The 24,130-nt window shown below is 40.4% G+C and overlaps 1 protein-coding gene across 3 annotated transcripts in view; it reads left to right on the top strand.

Annotated features, from left to right (window-relative positions):
- The window catches only part of GABRB3 (gamma-aminobutyric acid type A receptor subunit beta3), a 161,870-nt gene that overhangs the window by 89,788 nt on the left and 47,952 nt on the right, over positions 1–24,130 (top strand). For all 3 annotated transcript variants that reach the window (XM_075916421.2, XM_075916435.2, XM_089775371.1), the window contains 3 exons: positions 7,550–7,770; positions 18,595–18,677; positions 19,826–19,963. In XM_075916421.2, the coding sequence (XP_075772536.1) occupies positions 7,550–7,770; positions 18,595–18,677; positions 19,826–19,963 (442 nt within the window). The remainder of the gene's footprint in view (positions 1–7,549; positions 7,771–18,594; positions 18,678–19,825; positions 19,964–24,130) is intronic.

The following is a 24,130-nucleotide window of genomic DNA, read 5'->3' on the forward strand; positions in this document are numbered from 1 at the left end:
AAAAGAAAAAAATCGTGTAACTCTTGTAACTAAGTTTCAAAAATAAGCTGCTTCCTTGAGAGTCACAGAATCAGCCTTTTAAAAGTATTTAGTGTCCCAATTGACTTGGTGCAGTTAGACCTCAAAGGGTCCATAAAATCCATGCATATGTTGTGTTCAACTGCAACACTCAGGTGCCCAGTTCTGCTTCATTGGAGGCCCCCAGTATGCCTGCCTTGTAATGTGTGCTCTGGACACCATGGCTACATCTAGACTGGCATGATTTTCCGCAAATGCTTTTAACAGAAAAGTTTTCTGTTAAAAGCATTTGCGGAAAAGAGCGTCTAGATTGGCACGGACGCTTTTCTGCAAAAGCACTTTTTGCGGAAAAGCATCTGTGCCAATCTAGATGCGCTTCTGCGCAAAAAAGCCCCGATCGCCATTTTCGCGATCGGGGCTTTTTGCGCAAAACAAATCTGAGCTGTCTACACTGTCCCTTTTGCGCAAATGCTTTGCGCAAAAGGGACTTTGGCCCGAACGGGAGCAGCATAGTATTTCCGCAAGAAACACTGATTTCAGACAGTAGGAAGTTAGTGTTCTTACGGAAATTCAAGTGGCCAGTGTAGACAGCTGGCAAGCTTTTCCGCAAAAGAAAAACTTGCCAGTCTAGACACAGCCCATGTGGCTAGGCAATGTCTGGTCCTCCCTATGCTACAAAGGATGCCAAACAATAGACACACAGTTGCAGGCAGGGAAGAGGGAATTTTACTGAATAAATACACTGTGCTTCAGTGAAACAAAAGACAGGACTATGCAGCACTTTAAAGACTAACAAGACGGTTTATTAGGGGATGTGCTTTCGTGGGCCAGATCTACTTCCTCAGATCAAATTGTGGAAGAAAATTGGCATGACCATATATACCAAAGGGATACAATTAAAAAAACAGTGAACACATATAAAATTGACAAATCAGATTTTAGAACAGGTATATATGGTCATGCCAATTTTTTTTCCACAATTTGATCTGAGGAAGTAGGTCTGGCCCACGAAAACTCATCACCCAATAAACCATCTTGTTAGTCTTTAAAGTGCTGCATAGTCCTGTCTTTTGTTTCAGCAAGATCAGACTAACACGGCTACTTCTCTATTACAGTGCTTTAGTGTTTCAAGTCAGAACTTGATGTTTACAGGACTTGAGCATTTCAATTTATCTGAGATGTGCTAGACAGAGGCTAATGTTTCCATTACCGGTGTTTAGGGCAAGTGCCTTGAGCAGTGCCAGAGATCAATATTCAATGGTTGGAAGCTTGCTCAACATCTAAGTATGGAAATGCAAGTAATGCATAGAAAGGCAAGAGTGTGCAGAGAGAAACCTTTCTGCACCTTACTGAGACAGCAGTTAGTATAAAAATTAAATTTTCTAAAATGCCTGAGCGACTTAAGAACCTAAGTCTCATTCATTTCAGTGAGACTTAGGTTCTTTGAAAATTCTATCCTTTGATATTACTCAATATGGCCGTATTTTAAACAGGAAGGACAATGCTCTTGCTACATTGAATATGTGACATGTTTCCATCCTGTTGTTATTTTTCTGTTAATAATCCTATAGATTCATTGTACATTAAGTTAGTGTTCTCATTATAAGAACAGGGCTGAACAAGTAGTAACACTGCTGGATAACTTCTGTTGACTCATTGAGGTAGAGGGGGCTGTTTAACTCTACCAGGATATTGTGGAATGGGATGAAGAAAGATTCTTTAGGAGGAAAAGGAAACCAAGGCCTGAAAGAGTGAGGTCCCAGCTAGGAACCATCATGAACAGCTAAGCTTGGGGAGAAAAGCTAAGTGTGAGTGTTGCGTTATTATTGTTAAAACCACCCTAAAGCCAAACCCCAGAGTGTATTTAAACTATATGTGGGTATGTCTACACTACCCCCCTAGTTTGAACTAGGGGGGTAATGTATGCATACCGAACTTGCTAATGAAGCCCGGGATTTGAATTTCCCGGGCTTCATTAGCATAAAGCCGGCGCTGCCATTTTTAAAAGCCGGCTAGTGCGAACCCCGTGCCGCGCGGCTACACGCGGCACGGGCTAGATAGTTCGGACTAGCAAGCCATTCCGAACTATCTGTACACCTCATTCCACGAGGCATACAGATAGTTCGGAATAGCTTGCTAGTCCGAACTATCTAGCCCGTGCCGCGTGTAGCCGCGCGGCACGGGGTTCGCACTAGCCGGCTTTTAAAAATGGCGGCGCCGGCTTTATGATAATGAAGCCTGGGAAATTCAAATCCCGGGCTTCATTAGCAAGTTCGGTATGCATACATTACCCCCCTAGTTTGAACTAGGGGTGTAGTGTAGACATACCCTGTGAGTGTACATATTCTCAGAGCAAAAGGCATGAATTAACACCTTTGGTCACAAAGTATTCATGCCCCATTTGGTTCCTGGAAGACATTCTGCCTTTAGGGAAGGTCCCATATCATGGCATAATCTCAAGGGCTAGTTCATGCTTATAGAAATAAAAGGAATGTTCATTCTCACAATGTTTATATTAATAAATAACTACATGCACTATTTGAGGATTCTTCAGCATTGTACAGAAAATGGAGTAGACCAGGTACGTTTCTCAAGAAGTTTTCACTGTCAGAAGACCAAAACCAAAACTGATTAAAAAGTTAGCAAAATGCTTTTAGTGTCCTAGAATATGGTACTGTCTTTAACTACTTATGCTATAAATTACTTCATGTTGGGATTATAGTTTCCCTTTTTTGTCTTCTCACTGTTAGATTAAAAAAAATGAGCTGTCATTACGTGTATTTCCCAAGAATTGGGGAGAGAAGGAGAAATGTGATACTCTCCCATAACTCTGCATGGCAGCTGTTGGTGAATGCTGACTTTTTCCATGCTGATGAGAATTTATTTAACTGAAACCTTTCTACATTTATGTATTTCTAGAATCCTTCCTGCATATACTGGTGTGCCTATCAGTGTGTGAAAAGTCAGAAGCAGGTTTTAAAAGCAGAGAATGCAGAAATTTAGCTTCCACTAGCTTTAATGGGAATCATGTAGCTCAGTCCCTGATTGATGTTTTAAAATTATGCCTCTTATTCTACAACAGGAGTGAGCATTAATTTAAGAAGGGGGGAGGAGGGCTTCACAAATTTTTTAAGTGGCCCCGGGCTGCCCTTGAAGGGACGGAGCCTTGGGTGAAAGGGGAAGGGCCATGACACTTCCACGCTCTGCCACCCAGACCCTGATTGCCCTGGGGACATGGGGAGCATGTAAAGTCTTTGCCCCTTGGCACCTAGAGAGAACCACCAGCTCTTCAGCTTTCCCTCTAGGCACTGCATGCCCCTGGTGGCAGGAGAAGATTTTGAGCATTCCCCCGCTCCCAGGCCAATCAGGACCTGGGGCCATGGGGGTGCTTGAAGTCTCTCACCCTCAAAGTCTCTCAGAACAGCTTCCAGTTCACTCTAGGTGCTGCACATCCCTAGTGGGAGGGAGGAGACATCGCACACTTCCCTGTTCCTAGTTCTTGATTGGCCTGGAGGCAGGGGGGCATCAGGACATCTGTGGGATGGATCAACTTGCTTGGCAGGCTGGATCTGGCTAGTGGAGACTCTCTTGCCCACCCCTGCTCTACTGTAACCATATCTAAGGCATGGGAAGACTACTAGATGGGTTTTCCTGGTTTACTTTATCACTTTTGATGAGTTTAGTTGTCGGATCAATTGGTATTTTTCCATTGCCAAGTGTTAGCAGCTGTTGAGCAAATTGTCCAGCAGCCACATCACCCTGCAATTGAACTCGCATGTTGTTTTTTAGTTCTAGTCTTCGCACATATCTCCATAGGTATGAAAATTTTAAGCAAGCTTTAAGTTCATTGGCCATTGTTCCCTTTGGGATGATGGGCAATGTTTGTCGAAAATCACCTGCTTAGAGTACAACAACTCCACCCATAGCTGCCTGGTTATTTTGCAGTTCTCTAAGAGTTTGATTTAGAGCCTCCAATGCGTGTTTGTGAGCCATTGTACACTCATCCCATTTGATAAGTTCACAATTTTGTAGTACTTTAGCTTGATCTGTTCCTTTGCTGATATTGCATAGAGGATTTTCAGTATGTGAAAGATTAAGAGGTAATTTGAGATTTGAGTGAGCAGTGTGACCACCATGAAGTAAAGTAGCAGCAATACCAGAAGAAGCCATTGCAATTGTAATTTTTGATTGCTCCCTGATAATGGCTAAAAGTAAATTTATGACCAATGTCTTTCCTGTTCTTTCTGGTGCATCACGGAAAAATATTCCTCCAGTTTTCTTATAAACCAAGTCTAAGATAGCATTATAAGCGTATCTTTGATCAGTGACCAGTAGTGGTTCATTTGCATATGTACTTAATTGACTTCACTGAGTTACAATACTCAACATTGATATGGGCCGCAAAAATCCGAGAATATACCCAATATTGACAATATGGTATAACCCACTTGTTGTCGATTTCAATTTCTTGATGAGTTATTAATTTTTATCTTGATTTTTTTTATCTGTAAAATCACCGTCTTCCACTTTTGTCCTTCTGTAGAAGATATCCATCTTCACGTGTTTGAGTTTCTTGAAGAAGATTCTGTGGGTATTTTATGGTACACTTTCCATGTACCATGCAGGAAGATTTAGGATTGGTACTACCACACGGACCGTCAATTAGGTCAAACAGATTAGGATCTTGTTCAGGATCAGGTAGCTCTGCACTAATAAAACTATCTATTTGATCTGACCTAATTTTTTCTTTCATCCATACTAATATGTGGGCATGAGGTAATCATCTCTTTTGCCATTCGATAGAGTACATCCAACATTGAGTTTGTCCAAATAAATGCCCCTTGGTAATGGTATCCATGATCTTTATAAGTTTTTAGACGAAAGACTCTTGCCGATAAATCATGCCGATCATAGTAAGTTTGGCCAGTCATTAGCTCTGCTTGAATTTCTTGCCATTTAGGATTACAAGTGAATGTCACAAATAGGTCAGGTCTACCGTATTTTCTGCCATATGTCATAGCATCTTGCGTATATTCGTGCATATAACATGGGCTTCCAGTAAATGTTGATGGTAGAATTATTAATTGACCAAGGTTGTTTGCATTCCCGTCATTAGCCATTGCATCTCTCAGGTGAATATATGCATCCACTCTACGTTTTTTTTTTTATTTAAATGACTATACAGTAATTGTTCGCTCTCAATCTTGGCATACATATCAACGACATACTGAGGGAAGAGTTGACTGCACCTCAAAATGTGATAACCATTTTCTGCTCGCACCATTAAGCATAACATTTCATTGACGATACTTTTTTCCATTAATAGGGATTTTTGTTATTGGAACAATCTGCATAATTTGAAAGTGATAGCCATTTTCTCCTTGCAAAAAAATGAGAGGGTATTGTAATGCATCATAAGATCTGTGCGTTTCTGCCACTTTCTGCAGTTGATTGTTTCTTTTTTCCAAGATGATATCGCGTCTCTCAAATTCATTTCCCACAATGACAATCGCCACCTCATTTGTCAAAGGTTCATTAAATCAATGCTCATGTTCTCCTCCAGCAGGTCTTTTGTCCACTCAAATGACCACTTTGTATTCATCAGAAGTCATCCTCTGAATAGCAGTTTTGAAAATATGTACATAGTCATTATGTTGGTGAAGTATTCATTGTAAGTCCAAAATGATATCTGGGTTTGTACTGGGAATGTTATTGCAGCATTGGTATGTTTCTTGATTTTCATCACCCATGAAATAAATTTGAAGAAATTGATGCTCTTCATTTGGAAGTGGCAACATTGATCCTATACGATGATAAACCTGGCCTTGAACTTTAAAAGTAGGCATGAAACCTGGCTCATATATTTTGTTGCTTGTACCAAAAGACGTCATTTGGAAACATGAGTTGTACTTTCTGATATTTTGCAAGAAATGTTTTGATCTGGATGTTAATCCTGACATCAATGATTGTAGCAGTTCCAGAGGAGGTTGGAGTATTTGTACGCTAATTTTGCAATTCAAACAGCACATGCTCAGTGTTTCTCCAATCCACTTTAGAGCGCTACAATGTAAACATACTTTGTTCATTCGCCCAATGTCAAATTGAGGCCAATTTTCATTATTACCTCTTAAAATAAAGGATAAGGGAATGGCTACGTAGTTCGAACTATCTAGCCCGTGCCGCGTGTAGCCGCGCAGCACGGGGTTCGCACTAGCCGGCTTTTAAAAATGGCGGCGCCGGCTTTATGCTAATGAAGCCCGGGAAATTCAAATCCCGGGCTTCATTAGCAAGTTCGGTATGCATACATTACCCCGCTAGTTCGAACTAGCGGGGTAGTGTAGACATACCCTAACTTATTATGCTTAGTACTATAAAATATCTAGATGCAGTTCTATGTTTTTGTGTAATGTATTAGATTACCACTGGCTTTCAACCTTTTTCCATTTGAAGATACCTAAAACATTTCCAGTGGAGGTGTTGATTTTAGGCGTCCATGGACCACTGTTTTATAGTAATGACAACCTTTCACTGATCCCTTAGAGACCAGAGGTTGAAAACCACTATCCTAGCTATAGTCAGTGCATGAACCACATCAATTAAGGTTTGTTACAGAGGCTAGGAACTTCTTCCCAGCATATTAAGTGTGGTTTTATTCTTGATATGGTCAAGTAAAATTTTCAACATCGTAAAATAGCAAAAGATTTTTTTTAATGGTTGAATACTGTTAGTAGCCTATATATATGTTTAGAGTCTTAAATAAGTGACCCGATTTAAAAAAAATGCTGAGTATCCAGCACCATCAAATGATTCTTTACACTCAAAACCATGAACACAAAATGTAGAAACTAATATAACCATGGTAGTAGAAATTGTGCTAGAGTTTACTTACCACTTGTGTGCACTGCAGCTCAGCCTAACTTATGGTAGGTAAAATCTTTACACCATGCCATTACATGTTCTCATTCTGTATGTGCACATACGCACTGCAACTTCCTAATTTTGTTTTTTGATATAATTTTGACTGCTGTTTAATATTTTGCCTGGGGTGCCAGAGATTGGCAAATTAGTCCCATCTGTGTTTGTTTAATGATCGGTAAAATGGGGATTATAACAATATTTACCTATTTTTTAGTTCCCCAGTCCACAAAACTCTCTCTTATGAAAATGTCACACAATTTATAGTGGTAATTTGTGGGACAAAAAAGAGAGGGGAGAAGATGCCAAAAGAAGTTGAATTTGCTAGTGGTTTTGAAATACACATTTAAACATATTTAAAATCATTCCTGAATTCTTTAACATTATCTAAAGTTTTAATGGTTTAAATTGTTTTTTGGCAAGGTAAATGTAACTCAAAATGTAGCTAAAATTGAGAACCAGAAACAATGAGGGTGTTAAACTGGTGTTAGTAAGAATTTATTTTTATGCAAGATGTAACTAAATGTATAAAAATTTGTTTCCTCAGTAATGAATTGTTGATTCTCTAATCAAGCACCGACGATAAGTTTTCTTTTCTTCTCCTTTTTCCCATCAGGATTATACCTTAACAATGTATTTTCAACAATATTGGAGAGATAAGAGATTAGCTTATGCTGGGATACCTCTCAATCTTACGCTTGATAATCGAGTGGCTGATCAACTCTGGGTGCCCGACACTTACTTTTTAAATGACAAGAAATCATTTGTGCATGGAGTTACAGTGAAAAATCGAATGATTCGCCTTCATCCAGATGGAACAGTGCTATATGGCCTCAGGTCAGTACTTTGTGATGAAGATTTCATAGCCATTGTTTTGTATTGTTATTTGTTTCTGGGTACAAGGTTATTACACAATCAATGTAGCATATTATATAACATTTTGCAGAAACCCTGAAAGATGCTTGTAGAAAACAAATTACACACTCAGTATGTCTTAATTTTGCCACCAGTGTCTTCAGTCACTTTATCTGTTTATATGACATCACTGTAACTGGAAATTTCTGTAGCTACAGGAAGTTGAAAGGGAACCACTAACTGCAAACCTAAATATTTCATTCAACAAATATTGGCAGTGAGGTTTAATTTGGGTGCTGAGTTCCACTTTTGAAGTAGATGGTGGAAAAAAAGTAAAGTCTACATTGTTAAAACATGAATATTTGTACCTTCTAAATTTTCTGTTTACTCTGGAAGTGTAAAGGGGTTTTAAAGGACACTGCTTTCAGGCCTGCTAATGGTGTGGGGAGGGCATGGGGTCAATTGCCCAGGGGCCCAGGCAATTAAAAAGGGCTGAAGGGCTCTAGCCACTGCTATGATAGTGGCAGCCAGGAATCCCACTGGCCCATTTTAATTCTCCCAGGCAATCCACAGGAATGGGCAAGGGGGCAGCAAATGAAGAAAATTCTAATTTCTGTGCAACATCACTGTTATTAAGCATTGCGAGCCCATTCAAATGCTCTTGTCCCATTGTAAAATGATGATAGTTCTTTACTTGTTTTAACACATTGAATGTGTATTCACCTGAAGCCACTGATGCAGGGAGACTGACAAAAATACGTAATGCAATTGTGATATTAGGAAATACAGTCGTCCGGCCGAGATCAAATATTTCTTGAAGCAGTTCTTGAAGTAGTTCTTTGGCTCACTGTCCAATTTAAAGTTGGTGGAATGTATACATTTCAGGAAGACTTATCTCATCACAAAGATCTTTTGAAATTTTGTTGCTGTACCTTTGTTGAAACTGTTCAGCTACTGAATATAGATCTTCATCACTTAGTTCTCTGAACTCCCAAAGGAATCCAAAAGGGTACAAATTTGTCACAGTGACTCAAATCGACGTACAAGACCAGATTTGATGGAGTCAATAATAACAACAACAAAATTGACTCAATAATGCCTTTCTGCATCAGATTGAGATGTTAGGCTGCAGTTGGTGGAAAACGCAGATGTAATGTAACATTGAGTGCTTCAATTACAAGATTAGTTTTGTGGATCATTTTTAGCATCTTCATTCACATGGATGATATTAAAATGCATTCAAATGTAGATGTATACTTTTGAATTGACTTAATTTCAGTGAGCGTCTGTGCTATGAGAGTAAGAGATTCAAGCTCAATGAAAGCCTTTCTCACAGCGTCCGAATGCTGTGCTACTGGTTTAATGCCATCAGTTTGTGCTGATCATCTCATTGTTGACGTGCCATGAAGGGAAACAGGCAGATGATGCTTCAGAATTTCCCACTTTCAAGGACTGCTCCTGAAGAGGTAGTGCAATTGCTGGATTGATCTAAAGCATGTGATTGCTTCTTTGCATGATTCAGCGCAATCGAGGCTGACAAGATTTAGTGTGTGGTTGCCACAAGTGGAGAACATACAATTTGGATTTTGCTCGAGAAGGACTACTTGTACTGCATTGTACTTCCCAGCCATATTGGATCCATTGTCATAGGCTTGGCCAATGCAGACTTGAAAATGTAATTTGAAGCCTTCTAGAATTTCTAACATATGAGCAGCAATTTCTTTTCCATTTTTTTCATGAAATTGTCAAACAAAATGAATCATTCTTTAATTGAAACCTTTGAACTTCCTTCAATTTTAACATATCGAACAACCAAGGTCATCTGTTCTTTGAGAACAGTCTGGAGTAGCATCAATAATAATTGAAAAGTACTTCACATGTCATATCTCTTCAAGGACTGGTTTTTGCACAAATGTCCCACACGGCTCAATAAACTCATTTTGTATTCTGGTAGACAGATAATGGACTTGCATGCAAGAGAGCAGAAAATGCAATTCACAAACACGCTTATCATGGCCTGATAAAAGTGGGTCATACTTGCTAAGAAGCTCACGTACACCAAGAAAGTTTCTGTTTGTAGAGTCACCGATATGCTGACTGGAACCAAACAAAGCCAATCCCCATTCAGAAAGAAAAAGAATGACAGTCAATATGCACTCAAAGAGTTTTTTCCAGTTATTAGTTTCTGTGTTTATTTCACTCAGGAGTAAGTTTTTAATTGAATTGCTGAGGCATCTTTTCTATGAGAAATGATATTATTGGCTTTAAACTCTTGACTGCTGCTTTCCTCTGTTGCTTTCTCTGTCTCCTGCTTCTACCACTTTCAAGTCTTTGCTTCATTTTTATAAAGTTTAAAAAACCAACACCACGGTAACATGACTTAAATTAATTCACTAAAGATTATTGATTGTAGAAAATTGTAATTGTATGTACTTCACAATTAATATTATCTAACAACGATTTGGGGGTGTTCTTACTACAACCTTATAGGCTTATTTCAAAGACTTGAAATTTCATCTGCTAACATGTTCCCATTATTAAATTACTCGAATAATTGGTGCGTTATTATGAATATGAACATGGGGCGATTGCCAGGTTAGATGTAAAGTTTATTAAACAACTAGAATTAAAAGTTTATCATAAAAAAGCCTTTAAAGGTGAATCTAAAACTGGACAAAGAGGTAGCTTACAGCTGATCCTGATATGGTTATTGTATACAAAGACACACAGGAAAAAAAGGAATATGAAAATCTCCTGTGCAGAGACAAACACTTAATTTAAAGGTTAAATTCACACTCAGACCAAGCAAAATCACTTAACAATAAGAGAATTAATTACCATTTTCAAAACCTCTAATCTATACAAAGACTGTAAACAGTGTTTCATAACGTAGAATCATTAATCACCGAAGCTACTCCAGTCTCCAGTCACACAGATGAAAACTTGGATGCGACTGAAAAATTGGTGAAGACCTGAGGTTCCACAATGATTTAAATTAATTTTTTTAAGATATATATTTAGCTTCTTTTGTTGTATCTGTTATAACTGCAAGGTGTATAACAAATGGAAATGACTTGGTAGAAAAATGTCCAATCTTGAGACTTTGTCTCCTGAAGCTCGGGCCAAATGGCCCTCCTGCCCCCCACTCCCAATAGGGCCTGGATAGGGCTTCCCAAGCTTCCATTCTGTATGAATTAGGGAGGAGCAAGCCAGTTTATCTTATACATGTGTGTCTGTGAGTCTGTTTGTTCAAGAACTCTTCCTAAGTGGTAAGGGCTAGGACCACCACATTTAGGATTCAGCTTCCTCTTATCCTAACTCAAAGCAAAGTCAGGGTTTGGTTGTGCCAGACAATGGGGGTATGTCTAGACTACAGAGCTTTGTTGGAAAAACAGCCATTTTCGCAACAAAACCTGAGGAACGTCCACACTACAATTGTGTTCTGTAAGAATATTGAAAGAACAGAGTGTTTTTTCCAGAATTGGTAATCCTCATTCTATGAGGAAGAAGTCTTTTTGGGAAAGAGCTCTTTTGCAAAAAGGGGTGTATGGACAGGGAAGAGGGAGTTCTTTTGGAAGAAGAGGAAAGAAGTAAAAGCACAGGTGCCCACAGCTTACATGCGAGAGAGTGTCCATTCAGTCTGGACACTCTCTTTCGAAAAATCAGATCACTTTTTATATGCACTTTTGCAGTGTGAGCGCTCTCTTTCAGAGGAGAAACTGGTGGCCACCCACTACTTCTGCCCTGAGCCCCTCTTCTCCCAAATCCCTGCCCAGGCTCCTGCACCAAATGCTCCTACCCATAGCTTCTCCTCACCCCCTGCTCTGACTTCTGCACCTTCCACCGCCTACCCTGAGTGCCTCATCATTCCCCAACCCTGATTCCTGTACCCCCCAAACACTCCAAGGTTCCTGCCCTGAGTCAGCCACATTTCCAAGTCCCTGCTCTGACTCCTGCACAGCCCACACTGCCAGCCCCATACCCAAAAGGACCCGTGCAATACCAGATAAGTTTAAAATAAAATAAAATGAGCCCCACAGAAATTTGGGAACATGCATGTTCAGCAAGTGATTTCTGCACTATCAACTATGTTTATTAAACGGTGATTTTTGCTTTTGCATACTATGTACCCTTGTTCCAAATACTGACAAGTTTTGCAGCAATCTGGAAAATTACTTTTGAATTTTTCCCTTTGTGAATTTAAATATACAAACAACATAAAGCTCCATTTCAGCATTTCTCCCTCTGGCATTCAGGGGACTTGGGGTAAAACAGTCCCACTTTTGAGGTTTAATACTTCATATTGATTTATTTGCAGTATTTACAGGGTAGGCCTAATGGTTGGCCTGAGGGTGCCTTTAAACAAAACCAAACTAAAATATTATATTTCCTTTCTTCCTGCAGTATTGCCTCTTATTCTGCCAACCAACTGCCAGCCCCATCCTCTCTAACCCATTCTGGGCCCAGCAGTGGGAACAAAGGACCCCTTCCACACAGAAATAAACACAAGATTGGCCCTTATGGGGAAAAGCAGCTCTTTACCTAAGAGAAGCCTTTTCCCATCACTGCATGCACCCCTTTATATTTTGCTTCTCCTCCCTTGTCTCACTCACTGGAAGAGGTTTTCAAAGGTCACAAGCAGCTCTTAACTAGACTCAGTGTATCCTTAATCAGCCTGAAGTAACTTCTTTCAGTTCACAGGAAAAAGATCTTTAACCCTTCTAAGAGTGATACACCTGCCTTCAACTATCCTCCCAGAACTATCAGGTCTGATTTTGTTACAAAATGTTCACAGCACATTTTAAAATCAATTAATATTAGTTATACAGCTAAAGCTTCATACTAATCGGTATAAAATTATTTATTTGGTGAATTTAGTTTGCTCTTCTGTAGACAGAGCATGCCCATTACGCTTTCCTTGAATGTATTTATTGTTTGAATATACTCACTGAGAAGAGAATGAGAGAAACATGGACTTCAATGCCCGCGGCACATAGAGGATACCAAACTTACAACTTCCTACCCTCATCACTGTGGCCCATTTTTTGCTGTTCCTCCAAGAGAGAAGCTCCTGAAATTAAATCCTGGCAAAAAGAAAGGGGAAGCATTCTGAAACATTTGCCAAAACCTTAGCATCCTTGATCAAAGGAATCAAGCATTTCATTGCAAAGGTTACTTGCAGACTTGTGTTCCATCTAGGCAATGCTGCTTTTGAGACATAAAATAGCATCAGTAGCCAAAAATATCTTCTGCCATCTTCATCTGGTCATGAGGCTATATGCCTCTTCTTTAGGCTGTGTCTAGACTACACCCCTCTTTCGACAGAGGTAAATTAGACACTTCAAAATTGCAAATGAAATGGGGACTTAAAGTGCCATTTTGAAAGTAAAACCATGGTCTAGACGGCAGGCTTTTTGGAAAGATCCTGTACTCATTTTTTGAAAGAGCGCCATTACACGATTATGCAAATGAAGCATGGGATATTTAAATCCCCACTTGATTTGCAATTTTGAAGTGTCTAATTTACATCTCTCTGTCGAAAGAAGGATGTAGTCTAGACACAGCCTTAGTGAGGATCTGGCCTCTGTAGCTGTTATGTTTGACACTCCCAAAGCTCAGTTACTACAATATACTGCATGATAGAAAATATAGGAAAGCTACTGATGGAGGTGATCTTCTGAGCAACACTGATGCCTGAAAATGCATGATTCAAGTGACTTATATGTCATACTGACCCCATGTTAGATCCTGTAAAATTCAGAACCCTGATCTTCAAAGTTTTCAAGGGATTGAGCCTAGGTTATCTCTGGATTCTTCTTCGCCACAACAACCACTATCCATCCAGAACAATGGAATTAATAGTTCCAAGGAGGAGACTGACTGTTGGCAGCAAAACATGTAAAAGGCACATTTCTGCACAGCAGCTTTTCCTCACCAATAATTCGAACAAAAAAGATAATATTATTTACAAAGCGGGGGTAGAAAGTAAAGTATCCTTGCTTGTTGTAGGCTTACCAGATGCTTTTTTTTTTTTTTTTTTTTTTTTTTTTTGCTCTTAGACAATATGGTGGTGGAGCAAGTTATAAACAGCTAAAATGAGAATTTTTGCAAGTCATTTTAATCTGTGGCTTGATTATTTTTTGTTCAGTACTCAGTATTTCAATATTCATGCTGTATTGGTTGGTTATGGTTGGTCAGATAAAGAACATGACCTTCTTTCTATTCTTTAGTTGGATGTATATAATTCTTACAAGCAGGATGTCAAAATTAACCATTGGGACTTTCAGAGTATGTCTAGACTACATGGCTCACCCAATGGAGCCATGTAAACTAGTTTACCCGATATAGTCAATGAAGCAGGGGATTTAAATAATAAATGGCCGCTGCGCTGTGCTGACAATCAGCTGATCCGTCACAGCGTGGCAGTCTAGACACAGATCGGTCGACAAGGGAAGCCTTTGTTGACTGCTCCCTTATGCCTAGTGAAATGAGGTTTACAGGAGCGGTCAACAAAGGCTTCCCTTGTTGACTGTGCCGCGTCTAGACTGCTATGCTGTGCCGGATCAGCTGATTGTCGGCACAGTGCAGTGGCCATTTTTATTTTAATGAAGCGGAGATTATTTAAATCCCTGCTTCATTGACTATATCGGGTAAACTAGTTTACATGGCTCCGTCGACAGAGCCATGTAGTCTAGACATACCCTCAGACAGAAATACTTTTGTTTACTTAGATTTACTTAAATTCTTTGGGGAAGGACCTATTTCTTTGTGTCTGTACAGTGCCTACTACAACAGATTAAGAGCCTTTAAACAACACAGTGATATAAATACTAACACTTATATTACTAATAATAATATTGCAGTTTAGAGAGCGGTACCAGGAGATAAGCTAACTTGGGGAATTTTAGAAAATTGTCAACCTTTCCTTTCTGTATTGTATGCATTCAAAGTGTGTGTGTGTGTGTGTGTGTGTGTGTGTGTGTGTGTAATCTGATTTTTCTCTAGCGCATGTAATTGCTTCTCTACCAGTGATCTGCTGTGGGATTCTGGGAATTTTGTCATCCTGCTGTACCAGAGAGTATCTCATTCACAAAACAAACAAAAACCCTCTTCTTGTGCACATAGCTGAGTAAACTAAACTTTCTTTCCATGAGATTGTATTCAAGGAAAATGAAGTCACCTGAAAGGTCACACAAACAACATTACTGCAGCAAATAATTTTGTACATTTGACTAAATGTGATATTTACCTATCTGTTTTTTTTAAAAATCTTGAGTTTGATGTTTGGACTTACAAGTTCACATCTTGATTTAGTACATAAATGTCTTATATAGTTTTTATGGAGCACATTCTTCCTGACACTGCAACCCTGCAATACATAAATGTTGAGGGGTTTAAGACAAAGAACATTATCTTAAAAGACATAAGGTATCCTAATATGTTGAAGGCAGATACAAATTTGCAAGCAGCATCATTTTTAGTAAATACTAGCAGAAATATCCGGCGTTGCCCGGGGAAAATATAGTAAAAGGTGTGATGAATGAACTACATCAATTACATGAACATAGCATAATGTATTGGAAATACTTTTCTCTTATATATTACTTTAAGAAATTAACATAGCTAGTGATGTGCTTACAAAACAACAAATCCCATAGGGTCTCTTTTCTCAATCCCCACAAATCAGGAAGGCCCATCTTCCCTTAAAGACTCTATGCAAACCAATGCCTGCAGCCTCCTTGCCAGAATCCCCGAGAAATGGAGAGGATATCTCCTGGTCTCCGCAACAGCAGCAAATCACTGCTCCCCAAGTAGCCACTCCCTGAGTGCCTTCAGTGCACGCTCCATGGGACAACTTGAATGGACTTCCTAGCGGCAGCTGGACCAGTTGCATTGATCAGACAAGGCAAAACCCCTTCAGACCAGGTGCAGTGAGTGATATCTAGATGATCAGAGCATGCAGCACCTGAATGTACCTATTCTAATGAGAATAGGCTGTTCTGAGTGTACCGTGTCCTCCTCAGACTCCACGGTGCTCAAAACCTTGTACTCCTAGTCCACCTTCTCTTTGTAGTGTGAGCTGAATCCTGCAAAGTGCATAATGCCCGTGGCACTTGCTGATAACACACACAGCCCTGCCAGGAGAATGCACACAGCCCAAAGGAGGGCAAATGGTGGGAGGGCTCCTTTGGGTGTGGAGGGAGGGAAGCAACTTTAATTCCCAGAAAGGTTTCAGTCGGAGCCTGGCTGTGGGAAGATGTTGAGAGGCTGTGACAGCTGGATGCTTCTCCCAGCCACAATTAGCAAGGCTAGACCCCAGCCAGCATCAGTCCCATTTGGGTCTGTCCTGGAGACCTGCTGTTGCCCTAGGATAGGGGAGGTTGCTGATTCTCTGCCCCACTGCAGCCTCTCCCCCATAGGCTTTCCCTTGATGGTGCTGCAGGTGCCACATGCTTTATCCTCTAGGATCTCGTAGTTGCAGTTTATGCAACATGCTTAACAGAAGAGTCCAGCAAATGCCTATGATCAGGTGCTACTAAAAGCTTATTATCAGTGGGCCCAACAGGGGTTCTGGGGGAACTGATTTAGAGATCAACCAATCCACTGATTGAAGTTAGGAAATCAGTAGTATCCATGCAAAATTTGGTGTTTCTAGCTCTTACCATTTCGGAGATCTTTCAGAATTATCAGTGGGCCCAGTTGGAGCTCTGTGGGAACCGGGGGAACCGGCTTCAAGATATAACCAATCCAGTTATTTAAGTTAGGAAATCAGGAGTATACGTGCCAAATTTGGTGTTTCTAGCTCCTACCATTTCTGAGATCTTTCAGGACAAACAAACAAACAAACAAACTTTCAGAAATATTTATAAGAAGATACCGAATTTATCTTTTATAAATGTCCATTTTCTGTCTACTTGGCATTTGCTAATAGTTAAAGACACTAATAGTTGTGAGACCCTAATTCAGGCTTTGCATTAATTTAACCCATCCAGATGCCATGGAGGATCTGGAACTAAGTGACCCATTGTTCAATGTAATAAATATTTTTCATTTAAAATAGAATGGGATAACAGCATAATAATCAAAATTACATATTACTGCTTTCTCTTATTGTTTTGAATTGGAAATACCAATCTTGAATTATATGCAAAATAATGTGATTTAATAAGAATTGTGACTTTGCGAAATTCATAATAGTTATGAATATAAAATTTAGAATGTTCCTGCAGTGATCAAAGATAAAATATGTGATTTTTTTCCCACCAAGTGCATTAGTTGGTGCTAGTTTTATGTGTTAAATCAGAGTTACTAACAGTCATACTGCAGCAATTTTAGCTTCCATAATGAATAACCCTGGGCCTACCACCTTGCCTAAAGAGACAGCAGGGCACTGGGCAGATGTTCGATTGAGATAAATCCTTCTCCTAAACCACAGAGCAGGTGTGGAAGCTGCTCACTAAACTATTCCAGCCCACTGGGACATGTGTTAAACCCCTACATCTATCAGGGCGAGCAAGCTATTGATCAGCAGGCAAAACATGTAAAAGGGATCATCGGAAAGACTCCCTCCATTGAACAGCACTCAGGAAAACTTATGTGAAAAGCGTGCCCCAGAAAGTGATGTCAGAGCCTTGCTTCTAACTCCATTCATCTGAAGAAGTCGGCTGTGCCCATGAAAGCTCATGATTCCAGCTACATGTTTTGTTAGTCTCTACGGTGCTGCAAGACTATTTGTTGTTTTTAAAGTTTTTCCAGTTATAGACTAACACGGCTACCGCTCTGAAGGAAAGTTTCAGATTCAGATTTTTGTTTAGGAATTAATTAACCATTTTTCAAGTGTGTGACTATGAATATCAAGAAAGGTTAATTTGATTTTAAAATGTGGACCTAGTCAAACACAGAAGGTAGTTTAAACATGAACTTAATAAGAAAGCAATATTAGATGGATGATGTTCCCTTAAAGGCTAAGACCTCACTTCAACAAAACACTTAAGTGTGTGCTTAAACACATGTTCAAGTTAATTGCTGAATCAGAGCCTATGTGTCTATATTAATTCACTATTTTTTAAAATTAAGTTCAATTTCTGAGTCTACATGTGGCTTACTTTGAATGAATGCATATACAGTATTGTATTACTTTGAATTGAAACATATATAATCATTTGAACATATTGATCATTTCAATATATACTGCACATTGATTAGTCTCAGAGGAGTAGCCATGTGAGTCCGTACCTGCAAAACAACAAGGAATCCTGTGGCACCATAAAGACTAACAGATTTATTTGGACATAAGCTTTCGTGGGTAAAAAGCACATCATCAGATATATACATAGAGGGATGTCATTAATATAAACAGATTGGCCCTGATTCAGCAGTGAACTTGAATATGTGTTTAAGTTTAAGCACACACTTAAGTGTTTAGCCAAAGAGAAGTCTTAGCATTTAAGGGAGCATCATTCATAATTCCATGCATCTGACAACAGGGGTTTCACCCAGGAAAGCTTATGCCCTCGTTGTTTATACATTGATTGTAAAATATTCTGATTTTGGAGAGAATGTACAAGTTGTACTATCACATTTATATATGGATTATTCTTTTGAATCTATACTTCTATTGGCTGCTATGGTTTTTATTTCTTTACATAAGTTTTGCTAAGACATAACCACAGGAAAACCATATTGTGTGGTAGTTAAAATAAAGACAAAGAAGAAGAAAAACTGAACACCAATGTAGCATAGAAAGAGCCACCGAATCTGGTCTGTGGTCACTGCCTACTGTAATGCCATGTGTTTGTATTTTAGAATCACAACGACTGCAGCTTGTATGATGGACCTAAGAAGATACCCATTAGATGAACAGAACTGTACTCTGGAAATAGAAAGCTGTACGTATATATGAAGATACAAATGATATCCAATTCAGTTGTGAGAGCTGTTTTCCCCTATACAAGCATAGAACAGTCATTCTGATGCCTAATAAACCTGTGAATTCCTTAATACAACCACCCTTTGGCATGTTTGATTTTATGCTGCTTTTAAAATATAAGGGAATTGTTAATTTCAGGCTGCGTGTTGTATTGATACAAAGTGGTGGTAGGAAATTGAAAGAATAAAACAGTTCACCACTCTTGACTGATTAGGTGGAGATAGTGGCTGGATACAAATCTACACAAGAGAACAAAGGTTCATATATTAATCAGCTTGACTTCGAAGACAGCAAACACTGAGATACAATTTTCTTTCCATGTGATTTATTATGCATGAATGGCCTTGCCAGGGGACCTCCTTGGCCGTCATGCCCACTTATGATTTGGAGTTCAGCTCTACACACAAGCAGATTCGCTCTTGAAACCTGGTTTTCTATAACTGGAATATTCTGATATTTTATAATTCTGTTTCAAGAGCCATTGCTCTATTTCTACTGCACAATGGGAAGTGAGGGAACATCTACATACATAAAATATAGTTCATGAAGAACATTCTAATGAATTCTTTGTGTAAATTACACTTGACTTAATCCCACTCCCATTGGCATTAGTGGGAGTTTAACCACTAATTTCAGTGTGAATGGGAGAAGACCTCTCTCTCTGATATGTTTGTTGTATGATAGAACTGTCTGGATTTTTCTGTTAATTTAATATCTCAAATTACACCAATCTGTAAGCAGACTGCTGTAGTCAGTACTGGGCGGGGGGAGCTCTACTTAATACTGGTTGTATTTATACCCTGACTATAGGCTATCAGGTTGCCTTCATTCTTCCCCTGAATTTCATCAGAAGTAAAAAACAAAATAAAAAACTTGCCTCAAATACTAATGAGCTCTTTAATCTAATGGAAGCAACCCTTTAAGAGCACAACTTAGAATGGTAATATATTTGAAAACCACCCTATGGAATAAAGTAGTTTATAAAAATTACAGCTGCAAAGCCCTCATCCTCTCTGGAATCTTCTGAAGTACTATATACTAGATTTTTCATGGCAGAATATAATAGAGGGTTTATTTTGCCTCCTGATATCTGTGCTTTGTTTGAAGATGGCTATACCACAGATGACATAGAATTTTATTGGAGAGGTGGAGATAATGCAGTCACAGGCGTAGAGAGGATTGAGCTTCCGCAGTTCTCCATTGTGGAATACAGACTGGTGTCAAGGAATGTTGTCTTCGCCACAGGCAAGTGTTTCTTTTGTTCACATGTTCACTGTGTTCCCATCCTCCTTACATATGTCAGCTGATGGTTACCTGTTCTATTCATTCCCTCTGGGGTCCCTGGCATTGGCCACTGTCAGAAGACAGGAGACAGGGCAAGATGGATCTTTGGTTTGACTCAATATGACCATTCTTATATGCTTATTATTGAATATAATGCTAGTGCTGGATGCCACATTTTTTATAAACTATTAGCTGATAAAGCTACTATGCAGTAATCCTTGAAACAGGAATACTTCTCAATTTATTTTTACAGATGAATAGTCCATGAGTATTGTCTCATACTTAACAGAGAGGCTAAACATCTTTGAAATTGAGTATAAAGTCTTTCACTTTGAGCTGTCAGTTCATGCTACCCCATAGTGACCCTTCCAGAATTGTGGGAATGCCATATTTTAAAGAACAGCTGAAACATCACTGATATGCAACCGTTGAGGGTGTGTTTGGATTGCATTCCAAATAGTGGATGCAGTGTATTTTATACCTTATGTTTCCCTAAGGTATGTGTTTACATGTAATAGGCAACTGAAGGCATCTAGTTTCTATACATCCAATGCCTCCAATAGTCGGTTTTGTGGTGTATTCCTGGGTCCAGAGGTTCCACTTTCCCTCCCCAGAAATGTAGTTTTAATTGACAGAATTTCACAGTATCTGTGAAAATTAGAATACTTATTGAGATGATTGAAGACAGCCTGGATTTAAGTATTTAATATCTTTGAAAATGATATCTTTGAAAATGTTGGTATGAATGACTTGGACACATAGCGATTCCTTGGCAGAGCTGGGACTTCAGCTCTGGAGATAAAAGCTCTCAGCTCTCTCTACTCAGACCATGCTGCCTATTGCACGTTTCTTCTCAAACCATTTAATAAACTAAGCTTCTTCTTCAAGTAGCGTCCTTATGGGTGCACCACTGTAGGCATATGTGTCTCAAAAGGGAGGTTTTTGGTAGCAGTGCCAGTTGAGCCAGGGCATGTACCTCAAGCCTATCTAGAACTCTCACTTCCTTTTCAGCTGCCTTTGGCACCACAGAGAGAAACCAGCTGTCCCTCCCTTACCTGTAATATTAGCATAATGAGCAGCTTTTGTTCTCCCTAATACTGTTCCTTTTTTTTTTAACTCCCTTGGGATTAAAAAGGAGGAGAAAGTGGGGGAGGAAATCCTTTGGTTTTTAACCCGTCTGGGGGCATCTCCTGTCCTGGTTCCCCCCACCTCTGGTGAAAAGAAAAGAAAGGAAAAGAAGAGGAGGAGTAAAGAGGAGATATTCGCTTCTGCATTCCTCATTGCTAGAGATTGATCTGCCCCCAACACCCACCCGGGGTCATTAGCTCTACCTGCTTTGAGAGGTGCCACTCCTGTAAGCAGTTTCTATAACAGTCAGACACTCTCACTGTTTCTGATTCCTGGGACAGCCTTATAGAAGTGCTTCAACAACCACAGGAAGGGTACTGACAAAGCCTCTGTCGAAAAAGAGTGTCTAGACTACAACCAGTACTGTCGACAAAGCAAGCCACTTTTTTGAAAGAAAGTCTAGACGCTTTCTTTCGAAAAAGCACAGTTTGCATGCAATAGCACCTTTTTCAACAGAGTACTATAGAAAAAGTGCCTTATTCCTCGTAGAATGAGGTTCACTGCCGTCGACAAAACTGCCGTGTTCTGTCGACTTACTGTCGACAGAATGTGGTGGTAGTGTAGACGCAGGTATAGTTTTGTCGACAAAAGCCCACTTTTGTTGACAAAACCCTGTAGTCTAGACACACCCGAACTGGGAGCTGAAGTTTAAAACTCCTCTTTAGGGAGAAGGCACTTCAGTCTTCAGGGGTGTATCTAGACCACAGGGTTTTGTTGACAAAAGTGGGCTTTTGTCGACAAAACTATACAAAACATAATGTCGACAGAACTCAGCAGTTTTGTTGACGGCTGTAATCCTCATTCTACGAGGAATAATGCCTATTGTCAATAAAGTTCTGTTGACAGAAAGCGTTATTACATCTACACTGTCCTTTACGTCTACACTCTCATGTCGACAAAGCGGCTTGCTTTGTTGACAGAACTGGACTGGATGTAGTCTAGACACTCTTTGTTGACAGAGGCTTTGTCAACAGTATCTATTGACAAAGCCTCTGTCGACAAAAGCCTGTAGTCTAGACGTACCCCAGGTGACTCCTGAAACTTTATCCCCAGAGACTTAACAAGGGAAGAGTCATTAGAAATCTACAGTAGATTCCTCCAGCAATTTCAGAATCATTACCAACCAGAGGGGTTTGTTTCCCCAGAGCTGTCACTTTGGTACTAACAGAAAAACCAAAGCCAAGTGGTTGGCAGCCAGTGGGGGTTTCCCCAGAGCTGCCCCTTCCCTACGGACAGGAAAACAAGCTTATCATGGCATCAGCACAGCAGCCACTGCTCTGAAGCTTTTCCCCCCATGCAGCTCTGCTCTGCAGCACAAACTGCAGTAGTAACACATGATAAGCAAGAGGCAGTCATGTTCTCGGGCACTGTTAACACAATTGCCATCCAGACCTGAAAAGAGAGTCACAGTGAAAACTGCTGGTACCAGGTTGCAACGGAACTCCCGTCTAGGGAGTATTCTGCACCTTCCCAAGCATCAGTACTGACAGTGTACCACGGACACTCCTCTGCAGTGCCAAATGAGCCCATGGTAACACATGAGCTCTGGTATCCTGGAAATCTGTGGCCTTGGTACCCGGGAAAAGAGAGTTGCTGTGCCATTTCTAGAAGTGTGGCACTAACAACTTTCAGTACTTTCAGGATCAAGAAAGCTCTTGCCTAGAGAGTGCTCTGCACTATCTCAACCATTGGTACCAATAAAGTACCATGGACATTTCGTCATGGTGCTCAGGGAGCCCAAAGTTCCACATGAACTCTGGTACTCTGGAGACCTGATGTGTGGGGAAGAACCACAATCCCCACTAGGTGGCACCTGGGCCTTGGTCCCAAGCACATCCAGGCACCTGAAATCACTCCTGGAACCAGGCTGTGTACTGCCAATACCCCAGTCAGTGCCACCCCTACCCAGTGACAAGTCTGACAGTGACCAGGAGGAAGTCATGGCCTATTGTTACAATGCAAGGATCCTCCCCAGCTCCATCGACCCCATCCACAATCGTAGTATGAGACACCATCATCCATGCCACACACCCCCATTGCCTTATTGCAATCCTTGGGCAATATAACACAGGTTACAGCCAACCACTGTCTCTCAGAGTGGCTGTGTAGAGCCCCTGAGCCAGAGGCACAGGAAGCTTTTTCAGAACAGGAGGATCATGCCAAGAGGATGGCACATGAGCTATAGATCCCCCAACAGGAGGTGGTAGATTCACATCACAATTGGGGGATATTCTGCACACCACCTACCAATTAACGAGGCGATTCTAGATACTACCAACTCCATCTTTGTGGATGTGGTTAATGCCTGAAGCAAACAACATGATGCCAAGTTAGCCCCACACAGTTGGATTGGACAAGATGGAGTAGTTGTTGCTGATTCAATTGCTTAGAATTGTGAATCACCAAATTGTTAGGGCCAAATATGATTTTATCAATTTATGGAAAATTGAAAGTGTTTCTGGAACATTTCCTGGAGACACAAAAATAACAATTACAGGGCATCACCTTCTGGGTGTGTGTGGGGGGTAAGAGGGAGGGGTTATTGGCAGTCAGGTGTCTCTGCTTCTCTAATTGCTGACTGTTGTCTCCAAGCCTAGCCCCTCGCTTCAGGGGAAAACCACATTCTGTCCAAGCCCCAAAACAGTGGGGCTAAACATTGTTCAGTGGGGAAGATGAGCACCCAGGCCTGCCTGCTACTCTGGGCCCTGACGCAGGGTATGTCTACACTACAGCGCTAATTCGAACTAACGCGTCTAGAACTAAAAACTAGTTCAAATTAGCGTTTTGCTAATTCGAACTAGCATGTCCACATTAAGTGGACCCTGAACCGGGATTAAGGATGGCCGGAAGCAGTGCCGGCAGGGCATCACAGGAGGACTTAGAGCGTGGAGATGCTGTCTCAGGCTAGCCGAGGGCTACGCTTAAAGGGACCCGACCCCCACCCCGGACAGACAGTTCTCAGGGGTGCCCCGCTTGCAAACCAGTCCTGGCTTGGAGTGC

The sequence above is a fragment of the Pelodiscus sinensis genome, chromosome 1 (genome assembly GCF_052426305.1).
Source record: "Pelodiscus sinensis isolate ZL-2025 chromosome 1, ASM5242630v1, whole genome shotgun sequence".
Classification (NCBI taxonomy): Eukaryota; Metazoa; Chordata; order Testudines; family Trionychidae; genus Pelodiscus; species Pelodiscus sinensis.